At 45.9% G+C, this 12,689-nt stretch overlaps 1 protein-coding gene across 2 annotated transcripts in view; it reads left to right on the forward strand.

Annotated features, from left to right (window-relative positions):
- The window catches only part of LOC145341169 (TRAF2 and NCK-interacting protein kinase-like), a 209,296-nt gene extending 196,966 nt beyond the window's left edge, over window positions 1-12,330 (forward strand). For both annotated transcript variants that reach the window (XM_080186088.1, XM_080186087.1), the window contains 7 exons: window positions 40-183; window positions 2,784-2,918; window positions 6,140-6,240; window positions 6,329-6,478; window positions 7,567-7,726; window positions 7,814-7,953; window positions 10,266-12,330. In XM_080186088.1, the coding sequence (XP_080042214.1) occupies window positions 40-183; window positions 2,784-2,918; window positions 6,140-6,240; window positions 6,329-6,478; window positions 7,567-7,726; window positions 7,814-7,953; window positions 10,266-10,349 (914 nt within the window). In that variant the 3' untranslated portion in view covers window positions 10,350-12,330. The remainder of the gene's footprint in view (window positions 1-39; window positions 184-2,783; window positions 2,919-6,139; window positions 6,241-6,328; window positions 6,479-7,566; window positions 7,727-7,813; window positions 7,954-10,265) is intronic.
- The last annotated feature ends 359 nt before the right edge of the window (window positions 12,331-12,689 follow it).

Genomic DNA, 12,689 nt, shown 5'->3' on the forward strand with positions numbered 1-12,689 from the left:
ACACTAATAAATAAAAACCTGTCTCCGCTTGTCTTCCAGGAGTGAACCTATTAGTGGGCACCGAAAATGGTTTAATGCTTTTGGATCGAAGTGGCCAGGGGAAGGTTTACAACCTCATCAATCGCAGACGTTTCCATCAGATGGACGTTCTGGAGGGTCTGAACATCCTCGTCACTATATCGGGTAAGGAGCCACCTTCTGCACATGTTCCAGGCCAGCTGTTAGTAAAGCGGAGTTGAGGGGATTGAGCTATGAGGAGAGGCTGAATAAACTAGGCTTGTACTCGTTAGAGTTTAGAAGAATGAGGGGAGATCTCATTGAGACGTATAAGATGATGAATGGGATGGATAGGATAGAGGTGGAGAGACTCTTCCCGCTCAAAAAAGACAGTAGGACTAGGGGACACAGCCTCAAGATAAAGGGGAGGCGGTTTAGAACGGAGTTGAGGAGGAACTTCTTCACTCAAAGGGTGGTGAATCTCTGGAATTCTCTGCCCATTGAAGTGGTGGAGGCTGCCTCGCTAAATATTTTTAAGAAGCGGGTTGATGGGTTCTTGATAAGAGAGGGGATTAAGGGTTATGGGGAGAGGGCGGGAAAGTGGAACTGAGCCACGACAGATCAGCCATGATCTAATTGAATGGCGGGGCAGGCTCGAAGGGCTAGATGGCCTACTCCTGCTCCTATTTCTTATGTTCTTATGTTCTTATGTGACAGAAGGAATGACTAATGCTTAATAGTTCTGAGTGTGAGAAGTTCATCCTACTCCCTGCTTCAGGGGCCCTTTGACCCAGTTTTCACTCTTTTTATTTTGTAACTATTTTGTTTATTGCAAATTCAATGTCAGCTTTTCGGGTGCAGTTCCAGGTTAAGGGAATAAATTCCCCCGCTCAATCACAACCTTTATTTAACTGAAGGTGCTATATAAATGCAGATTGGTTTTTGTTGTCGGGCGACGCAGGGATTTGAAGTCAAGGATGAGAATGTTAAAATCAAGGTTACCACAGCTGGAGCAGATGTCGGTTAAACATCTGCTTGTGAATTTTGCTATGAAACTTTTAGTCCACATTCAAGTTAAGCCCCACCCCCCCATGTTTATAGAAACTTTGACAATCGCAGCAGATTCCAAAATTGATGGATTTTAGAACATAAGAACATACGAAATAGGAGCAGGAGTAGGCCATCTAGCCCCTCGAGCCTGCCCCGCCATTCAATAAGATCATGGCTGATCTGAAGTGGATCAGTTCCACTTTCTCCCCATAACCCTTAATCCCCTTGCCTACCAAAAACCTATCTACCCGTGTCTTAAATATATTTAGCGAGGTAGCCTCCACCACTTCAACGGGCAGAGAATTCCAGAGATTCACCACCCTTTGAGTGAAGAAGTTCCTCCTCAACTCCATTCTAAACTGCACCCCCCTTACAATGAGGCTGTGCCCTCTAGTCCTGCTGTCCTTTCTGAGCGGGAAGAATCTCTCTACCTCTACCCTATCCATCCCTTTCATTTTTGCAGCATAGGCGCTGTTATAATGTAGGAAACACAGCAGCTAAAAAGGGCACAGTAAAATCCCACAACAGCAGCAAGGCGTTAACAGCTAAATCATTTTTTTTGTTGTATGATGTTGATTGAGGAATAAATATTGATCAGGACACGGGGAGTAACTCTCCAACTCAAAATTGCATTATGGAATCTTCTGAGATCGAGAGGGCAGATGGGGCTGCGATTTAATGTCTCACCTGGAAGCTGGGACCATTGGCAGTACAACACTGGGTACTGTGCAGGAGTGCCAGCCTCGACTGAGTGCTGCATTCTCTGGAGTGGGGCATGAACCCGCAATGTCCTGACCCCGAGACAACAGTGCTGCTCACTGACCTTCAACTGCGATTTGCTTGTTACCTTCTTCTTGCATTTTCCCGACTTTAGCTGGAATTTCCCAAGCTCCAGCGACAGGAATCACCATGGGCCGGACAGGGAAATTTGGAGAGTAGCCAAAAGTCAATTGATTGGAAAAATTTCGCCCGTTTTGGTGGATTGGCAGCACAATGGCACTGCTGCCTCTCAGCACCAGGGACCCGGGTTCGATTCCGGCCTCGGGTCACTGTCCATGTGGAGTTTGCATGTTCTCCCCGTGTCTGCGTGGGTTTCCTCCGGGTGCTCCAGTTTCCCCCCACACTCCAAAAATGTGTGGGTTAGGTTGATTGGTCTATTAATATCAGGGATTAGCAAGGTAAAAACGTGGGGTTACTGAGATGTGACATAAGAACATAAGAACATAAGAAATAGGAGCAGGAGTAGGCCATCTAGCCCTTCGAGCCTGCCCCGCCATTCAATAAGATCATGGCTGATCTGTCGTGGCTCAGTTCCACTTTCCCGCCCTCTCCCCATAACCCTTAATCCCCTCTCTTATCAAGAATCCATCAACCCGCTTCTTAAAAATATTTAGCGAGGCAGCCTCCACCATTTCAACGGGCAGAGAATTCCAGAGATTCACCACCCTTTGAGTGAAGAAGTTCCTCCTCAACTCCGTTCTAAACCGCCTCCCCTTTATCTTGAGGCTGTGCCCCCTAGTCCTACTGTCTTTTTTGACCTGGATGGGATAGTTGTCGGTGCCGGCTCGATGGGCTGAATGTCCACTTTCTGCACTGTCGAGATTCTATTCTATTGTTCTTTTTCGTGTTGACGATATCATCCTTTCCCTCAGGATTTGCAAACCCGAGAAACAGTTTAAGATGAGTTGTGGGAAGGTGCAGTATTTTAATTTTGCTAAACTTTGCTCACTGAACAGGCAAGAAGAATAAATTGAGGGTCTATTACCTGTCTTGGCTGAAGAACAGGATATTGCACAATGATCCTGAGGTAGAAAAGAAGCAGGGCTGGACCACCGTTGGCGATTTGGAGGGCTGCGTACACTACAAAGTTGGTATGTAACAGATTGGAGATACACTGATCATTGTATTCCTTGAGATGTCGATGAATCACAATCCCGTTACCTGTAAATGTGCAGTAATTGTAGAGCAAGAACAGAGAATTAATCATCGAGTTGGAATCATACAATCACAGTATGGTTATAGGTCAGAAGGAGACTGTTCAGCCCCGTGTGTCAGTACTGCCTCTCTGAAGCAACAATTCATTTTGTACCACTTTCCTTTTCCTTGCAAATCTTTCCTTTTTGAATTTTTTTTATTCTTCCATGGGATGTGGGCATTGCTGGCAAGGCCCTCATTTAATGCCCATCCCTCGTTGCTGTTGAACTTAATGTCTCGCTCAGCCATTTCAGAGGGCAGTTAAGAGTCAACCATATCCTTGTATGTCTCAAGACAAAGGTTTCATGGTCATTATTAGACTCCAGATTTTTATTTTTATCTGCTGTGGTTGGATTTGAACCTGGGTCCCCAGAGCATTACCCTGGCTCTCTTGGTTACTAGTGACAATACCACTGTGCCACTGCCTCACCTTGATCCAAGTCCCTCTCAAATGTAATGGCAGAATCTGCCTCCACCACATTCTCAGGCGGTGCACTCCAGTTAATGCCACTGGCTCCAGGGAAGTATCTTTCCTTGTGCTGCCGTTGCTTTTTTTGCCAATAACCTGTGCCCTCACATTCACCAATGAGAACAGTTTCTCCATCTTTACTCTGTCCAGAGCCCTCATGGCTTTGAACGTCTCTATCAAATCTTCTCTTGGCGTTCTCTTCTCCAAGGAGGACAGTCCCAGCTTCATGGAATGATGGAAAGTTTACATCTGAGGAAGAGGCCACTCTGCCCATCCTGTCTGCCCTGCCTGGAAGTGGAGCCACCCAGCCCAATCCGCTTTCCAGTGTTTAGTCTGCAGGTTACAGCACTTGAGATTGAAAATCCAGACAGTTTTCAAATGAGTCGCGGGTTTGTGCATCCACCACCTGTTCAGGCCATGAGTTCCAGGTACACACTACCTGCTGGGTGAAAAATATTTTCCTAATCTCCCCTCTAACCAGTCGCATAAGCTATACCCCAGCCACTGATCTCTCTGCTAAAGTAAATAGGCCCTTCACATCCACTCTATTCTGGCCCCTCACAATGTATTTCAATCAAGGTAAAAGCAAAATACTGCAGGTATTGAGATCTGAAACAAAAACAGAAAATGCTGGAAATTCTCGTCAGGTCTCTCTATTCTGAGAGAAAAGAGCCAACGTTTCGAGTCTGGATGGCCTTGAACTTTACCCTCTTATATTCTCTCTCTACCTTCTTCCTACCAAAATGAATCACCTCACACTTCCTTGCATTAAGTTTCACCCACTAATTATCTGCCTATTCCAGCTGTCTACATCCTTATGAAGGTCTGCAGTATCCCCCTCGCTGTCCACAATACTTCAAAGCTTCACATCATCTGCAAATTTTTAGACTGTTCCCTGTACGTCAGGGTCTAGGTTATCAACGTACATCAGGAAGAGCAGATTCCTCAGACTTACTCCTGAGGGACCCCACTATAAACCTTCCTCCAGCCTGAAAAACTACTGTTCACCAACGCTCTTTGTTCCCTGTAACTCGGCTAATTTTATATCCATGTTGCCATGGCCCGTTTTATTTCATGAGCTCTAACTTTGCTTAGAAGTCTGTTTTGTAGCACTTTATCAAGTGTCTTTTGGAAGTTTGTGTAGCCCACATCAACAGCATTGCCCTCATCAACCCTCTCGTACCAACTCACTGAGTCAATAAACAAAAACTCCCCTTCTCTCACCCGTTCCTTTTACCAATTCCTCCAGGGGAGATAGAATCATAGAATCCTTACAGTGCAGAAGGCCATTTGGCCCATTGAGTTTGCCCCAACCAGGTCCTATCCCCATGACCCCATGTATTTACCCTGTAATCTCCCTGACACTAAGGGTCAATTTATCCTGATCAGTCCACCTAACTCCCACATCTTTGGAGATGCTGAGAGAGTACCAATGTCTATTAATGACCAGTAATCCAGAGGCCCAAGGACATGGGTTCAAATCCAACCACAGCAGCTGGTGGAGTTTAGATTCAGTGAATAGCCTCAGTATTGCTGACCATGAAACCATCATCGATTGTTGCTAATCACAGAACTGTTACAGTGCGGAAGGAGGCCACTTGGTCCATCACGCCTGCACTGGCCGTCTGAATGAGCTAGTCATTCGAGTTTCCATTCTCCTGCCTTCTCCCCTTAACCCTGCACATTCTTCCTTTTCAGAGAACAGTCTAATTTCCTTCTGAGCGCTTGGATTAAACCTGCCTCCACCACACTCTCGGGCAGTGCATTCCAGAGCTGGAGCACTGATTGTGTCAAAATGTTTTTCTACATGCCATTTTTCCTCCTTTAACAAATTACTTTAAATCTGTGCCCTCTCCTTCTTCATCCTTTCACCAATAGGAACAATTTCTCCCTATTTACTCTGTGCAGACCCCGCACGCGATATCAAATCCCCTCTCATCCTTCAGACCATAAAGTATAGGAGCAGAAGTAGGCCATTCAGCCCATCGCGTCTGTTCCACCATTCAACGAGGTCATGACTGATCTGATATGATAATCCTCAACTCCACTTTCCCACCTTATCCCCACAACCCTTGATTCCCTTACTAATTAAAAACCTGATTAGCTCAGCCATGAACACCTTAAGAACCCAGCCTCTACAACCCTCTGCGGTAAAGAATTCCACAGAATCATTATCCTGAGAGGGAGAAAACAGTCGCAATTTCTCCAATTTGTTTTCATAATTAAAGTTTCTCATCACAGGAACAATTCTCTTGAACTTTTTCTGCGCTCTCTCCAATGCCGTCACATCCTTCCTAAAGTACGCAGTCTAAAACTGGACACAATGCTCTAGTTGAGGCCCAACGAGATACTTACACAAGTTCAAAAAGCCTCTTTGCTCTTTTTGTCTGTCTTAAAAATCCATCTGGTTCACCGATGTCTTTTAGGGCAGGAAATCTGCCGTCCTTACCCAGTCTGGCCTACATGTGACTCCAGAGCCACAGCAATGTAGCTGATCCTTAACTACCCTCTGGACTGGCCTGGCAAGCCACTCACTTCCGTGACAACTAGGACGGGCAACAAATGCTGGCCTCGCCGGCAATGCCCACATTCCATGGAAAATAAAGAAAATAACTTCTTCACCTCTTTTTGTTTCATTCCAATTTGCAGTTAAATACGAGAGGATTAGGTTTCTCGTCATCGCTTTGAAGAATGCGGTGGAAATTTATGCCTGGGCACCAAAGCCTTATCACAAATTCATGGCCTTCAAGGTACAAACATTACACAACACAACCTTGCTATTTTTTTTCCTTTTCAAAGATTCCGTCAACGCTTAAAATAACGACCTTCCCTCAACAGTCTTTTGCAGATCTTCAACACAGACCATTATTGGTTGACCTGACAGTGGAAGAGGGGCAAAGGTTAAAGGTTATCTATGGGTCTCACACTGGTTTCCATGTGATTGATGTGGATTCAGGGAATGTCTATGACATTTATATACCATCACACGTAAGTGTAGCGTTCAGCTGCTCCAACACAGCCTTAGGGAAGCCTTCTAACCTATTCTCTGTGTCCAATGGTCCAGATCCCTTCAATATTGACCACAATTGTTGTGTTGTAATAGTTTAGAATAATCCAGCATAGAGGTGAGCCAATCAGCCCATCTTACCTGTGCCAGCTTCCATTCCCCTGCCCTTTCCAATTCAAATATTTTCCCAGTCCCCTTTTGGAATGTCTTTCAGACAACGCATTGGTTACAATAACTCTGTGGAAGAAAACATTGCTTCAGTCTCACTGCTGGTTCTTAAACCTGTGTCCATAGAATCCCTACAGTGCAGAAGAGGCCATTTGACCCATTGAATCTGCACCAACCCTTCAAAAGAACACCCCACTCAGGCCCAATCCCCCACCGTAACCCCACACCTTGATCATGGTCAATCCACCTAACCCGCACAGTTTTCGGACTGTGGGAGGAAACCTGAGCACCTGGAGGAAACCCACACAGACATGGGGAGAACATGCAAATTCTGCACAGCCACTCACCAAAGGCCGGGATTGTACCTGGATCCTTGGAGCTGTGAGGCGACAGTGCCAACCACTGTGCCACTGTGTCCTCTGCATACCAAACCTCCCGCCATGGCATGCTCCCTGCTTATCACAATCCCTCACAATTTGTAACACTTTTAAGTCTCTTCTTAAGCAGCTGTACAATACAGAGAACAATCCCAGTGCCTGTGCTCTCTGCATCGAGGGGGCAGAAACACAAACCAGCGAATGGGCTGGATCACAAAATCCGCTTTTGCCAAATGTCTTGTGTTTCATTCCAGTCTCATCGAAGTTGCCTCAAACACGTTCATCCTACTTTATTTCTTCTCAGGAGCTTTTAACTCTGACCTTCAAACGTTTAAGACCTTAATATTGCTCCTTTATAGCTTGGTACATTAGTGTAGTATTACTGGATGAGTAATAGCACGATGTAAACGAGTGCCTAGTGATCTAGAGAAGCACTGAGTCTATCACTCTCTTTGTCTCTGACAGTCTTTCTTCCTGTCTGTTTTCATGTCCATTAATAATATTCCTGAACCTTTTCCAACCAGATTCAGGCCAACATCACACCTCATGCTCTTATCATTCTCCCCAAAACTGATGGAATGGAAATGCTGCTTTGTTACGAGGATGAGGGGGTCTACGTCAACACCTACGGGCGAATCACCAAGGACATTGTGCTGCAATGGGGCGAGATGCCCACATCAGTTGGTAAGGATACAGAGAACTCCTCGAATTGTCTCCCTGCCCCTCCTTCATGGTCAGCTGGATAACGCAGCTTCTGTCTATTCACCACAGCCTACATCCACTCCAGCCAGATAATGGGCTGGGGCGAGAAGGCCATTGAGATTCGGTCAGTGGAGACGGGACACCTCGACGGCGTCTTCATGCACAAGAGAGCTCAACGCTTGAAATTTCTCTGTGAGCGGAATGACAAGGTGAGAAACTTGGTTTTCCAAAGTAAACTGCATTCAACCGCATGGACTCGAGGTGGCGGGGGGGAAACATTGACCCTGTGGGGGTGTGGGGGAGGATTGGGGGGAACGCACATTTACCCGGGTGGGGGCTATGTTGAACTTGGATTAAATTATACCTGAATACATCAGTGTCCGATTCCCCTGGTAGCTGTCAGGTGAGTCTACATGTGTGCAACAAATCTGGAAATGCTGGAAAACTCAGCAGGTCTGACAGCATCTGTGGAGAGAGAGTAGACACTTAAGTCTGGATGAACCTTCTGTTGACTTGATTCTCTCTCCACAGATGCTGTCACAATCTGTAACTCACTTTGGGGTTATTCTATATATAAACCACCCCAAAACCCTCGATAGAATCCAGTCTGTAACTCACTCCCGGGTATCTGTTATCCTACATATAAACCACCCCGAACCCCTTGATTAGATTCCAGTCTGTAACTCACTCCCAGGTATCTGTTATTCTATATATAAACCACCCCGAACCCCTCGATTAGATTCCAGTCTGTAACTCACTCCTGGGTATCTGTTATTCTATATATAAACCACCCCGAACCCCTAGATTAGATTCCAGTCTGTAACTCACTCCCGGGTATCTGTTATTCTATATATAAACCACCCCGAACCCCTCGATTAGATTCCAGTCTGTAACTTGCTCCCGGGTATCTGTTATTCTATATATAAACCACCCCGAACCCCTGGATTAGATTCCTGTCTGTAACTCACTCCCGGGTATCTGTTATTCTGTATATAAACCACCCCGAACCCCTAGATTAGATTCTAGTCTGTAACTCACTCCCGGGTATCTGTTATTCTATATATAAACCACCCCGAACCCCTCGATTAGATTCCAGTCTGTAACTCACTCCCGGGTATCTGTTATTCTGTATATAAATCCACCCAATCTCCTCGATGAGATTCCAGTCTGTCACTCACTCCCAGGTAGCTGTTATTCTATATATAAACCACCCCGAACCCCTCGATTAGATTCCAGTCTGTAACTCACTCCCGGGTATCTGTTATTCTATATATAAACCATCCCGAACCCCTCGATTAGATTCCAGTCTGTAACTCACTCCCGAGTATCTGTTATTCTATATATAAACCATCCCGAACCCCTCGATTAGATTCCAGTCTCTAACTCACTCCCGGGTATCTGTTATTCTATATATAAACCACCCCGAACCCCTCGATTAGATTCCAGTCTGTAACTCACTCCCGGGTATCTGTTATTCTATATATAAACCACCCCGAACCCCTAGATTAGATTCCAGTCTGTAACTCACTCCCGGGTATCTGTTATTCTATATATAAACCATCCCGAACCCCTCGATTAGATTCCAGTCTGTAACTCACTCCTGGGTATCTGTTATTCTATATGTAAACAACCCCGAACCCCTCGATTAGATTCCAGTCTGTAACTCACTCCCGGGTATCTGTTATTCTATATGTAAACAACCCCGAACTCCTCGATTAGATTCCAGTCTGTAACTCACTCCCGGGTATCTGTTATTCTATATGTAAACAACCCCGAACCCCTCGATTAGATTCCAGTCTGTAACTCACTCCCGGGTATCTGTTATTCTATATATAAACCACCCCGAACCCCTCGATTAGATTCCAGTCTGTAACTCACTCCCGGGTATCTGTTATTCTATATGTAAACAACCCCGAACCCCTCGATTAGATTCCAGTCTGTAACTCACTCCCGGGTATCTGTTATTCTATGTATAAACCATCCCGAACCCCTCGATTAGATTCCAGTCTGTAACTCACTCCCGGGTATCTGTTATTCTATATATAAACCACCCCGAACCCCTCGATTAGATTCCAGTCTGTAACTCACTCCCGGGTATCTGTTATTCTATATGTAAACAACCCCGAACCCCTCGATTAGATTCCAGTCTGTAACTCACTCCCGGGTATCTGTTATTCTATATATAAACCACCCCGAACCCCTCGATTAGATTCCAGTCTGTAACTCACTCCCGGGTATCTGTTATTCTATATGTAAACAACCCCGAACCCCTCGATTAGATTCCAGTCTGTAACTCACTCCCGGGTATCTGTTATTCTATATATAAACCACCCCGAACCCCTCGATTAGATTCCAGTCTGTAACTCACTCCTGGGAGTCTATTATTTTATATATAAATAACCCTCCTTTTGACCCCGCACCCCCATCCCTGAATCTCTTGATTAAATTGTAGCATGGAAGCCATTTGTATACATTCTGCTAACACTCAGTATGTCAAACGCTGACCCTCTCTCATTCCCAGGTCTTCTTTGCATCGGTGCGTTCGGGTGGAAGTAGCCAAGTCTTCTTCATGACCCTGAACAGGAACTCGATGATGAACTGGTAACGAGACGGAGAGCACGCTTCCTGTTCAGACTCGCACTGAGACAACGGACGTCGACAACCGAGAGCGATTCCTAACCTTTACAAAGGGAAATGCCTCTTGACGTTCTGGATATAAAAGGACTAATGCAATATAACAAGCCTGTGTCGCGTTTCTTGAGGTGATAGTGATGATGATGATGATGATTTTTTTTTAAACGTTCCGGTAAACTTTGTGCGCGTGGCAACCGTCTCTGAGGGGAAACCCTCCGCATTGAGACCAGCTGTGAAGACTCCTTAGTGTCAGGAGGTCCCGAGGATTGTGGGGTTGTTTTCCCGCAGGCACCTTCTCACCAGAACTGAGTAGGGAAAGGGGGTAGAGTATAGTGCTAATGACATACAGGGTAGGGGAGGGAGCTGGGAGTGCAGCCTGGAGAGCTGGGCGTAGGTGGTATCAGCGGGCAAATGAACCCATGCCATTGTTTCCAAAAATTTTAGGTTCCTTGTAAGCATTCGAAGCGAGGTACCTGGTGTGGGATTGAAGGGGCTGTCAATATTGATCTTTCTAACAATGGAGTAAAGCTTTTACTCATAACAGGGAAAAGGACATTTGTAAAAAGGTGAATTACTCTTAATTTCAAAGTTGATGGAACAGCATAACAATTCTATCCTTAGTTTAGACGAAAAGCTCAGTTTGTAGCTGGGCAGCTTAATTTGCGAGAGTGAATTTACACTTTGACTACTAGTGTTAGGTTTCAGGCCAATAGTTAGTTCATGGGTTTCCTCCAGACCAGCGGTGTTTAATCTGAGGAATTTCCTCTGTGGGTGAACTGACTGGTCGCAGCCAAATCCACAGTGTCACTTTGTGAGGAAGTGGGGCCTTCCCCTTCGGCCAACTATCAATTTTGGGAGGGATTAGAGAGAGGGAAAAAGGGGTGGAGAGAGCGAGAGGATAGAGGGAGGAGAAAGGTTGAGACAGAGAAGGGTATTGAAGGGTTATCTCACTGGTATAGTTTTTGTTAAAGGTTTAAAAGGGTTGGTGTCAGGTTTAACAGCTGCTAAAAGTGCCAACCAACGAGGGCATTTCAAATATCTTCCCCAGAATGCCCTCTATCCCCCTAACTCAACCCCCCCTCCCCCACCCCCAGGGCTCACATCCTAAACTTATCCCAATGGCCTCAGGATGGTGTGGCTAATTCCCACATTTTTTTTTAGACTAGTGTTATGGGGATGCGGACATCGCTGGCAAGGCCAGCATTGTTGCCCACCACCACCGGTTGCCCTTGAGTTGAGTGCTGACTAGGCCGTTGCCGAGGACAGCTAAGCAGCGACCACATCGCTGGCACAAAGGGCAGGCTGAGGATTGGCACCAGGGAGCTGGGTCATGTTTGTGACTCAGCCCTGTGCCCGACCTTGAACCGCCTTTGACGGCGCTTTGGTTGTTTCGAAAATGCAGATGCCAAAAAAACGAGAAACCGATTCCTAATCGCGGATTGTTCCAGGAGGGAAAAGCAGACGTTCTTATTTGGGCAAAAGGCAGCAAAGCCGGACTGGCAGCAGTGATACTGGAGTTGGATTTTTAAGGGCAATGAGACCAGTTTGGACGGGTCTTACTGGCACCCTTCATTTCCAAACGTCACTGCTTTTCCTTCTGGATACCCAATGAAGGTGGGGTGGGAAGGGGGTGGGGAGGGGCAGGAACCAAAAGTGGCAACGTAGTGTGTGTTAATTGGGAGTTTGATGAGTTCTACTCCTCTATAGAGCCCTCTTGTGTATCTGTCTACATGGTTCCGATTGACCTGAGTGATGTGAAGAATATTCTTTCCTTAAATAGCTGCGGGGCATGGCTGATTACGGATTAGAGTGTTGTCATGGATTGATCTATGTAATTTCCTGTTTTTTAACCTACCTCCTTTTCTCATTTTGTGTGTAGCTGTTTTAACAGCACGTATTAAGTCAAGCTTGAAGCTTTTTTTAAAAAAAAATAAATTAAATGTGTCATTTTCTTACGAATGAATTTCGTAATTCTGACTGGATAAGGCACTTCCCACTCGCCAGTTCCCCGAGGCATTTGTTTCGTTGCAATGGGCAACATCTCACAACTTTCCTCACGCACTTATAACTCAGACACAAAACTTCTCAACTCAGTGCAGAGTGGCACAGCGAGGTAGCTCTGCTGCCTCACAGCGCCAGGGACCTGGGTTTGATTCCCGGCCTTGGGTCACTGTCTGTGTGGAGTTTGCACATTCTCCCTGTGTCTGTGTGGCTTTTCTCCAGGTGCTCCGGTTTCCTCCCACTCTCCAAAAATCGTAGAATCATAGAACCCTACAGTGCAGAAAGAAGCCATTCGGCCCATCGAGTCTGC

The sequence above is a fragment of the Carcharhinus amblyrhynchos genome, chromosome 3, assembly GCF_965287045.1.
Source record: "Carcharhinus amblyrhynchos chromosome 3, sCarAmb.v2.hapA, whole genome shotgun sequence".
Classification (NCBI taxonomy): domain Eukaryota; kingdom Metazoa; phylum Chordata; class Chondrichthyes; order Carcharhiniformes; family Carcharhinidae; genus Carcharhinus; species Carcharhinus amblyrhynchos.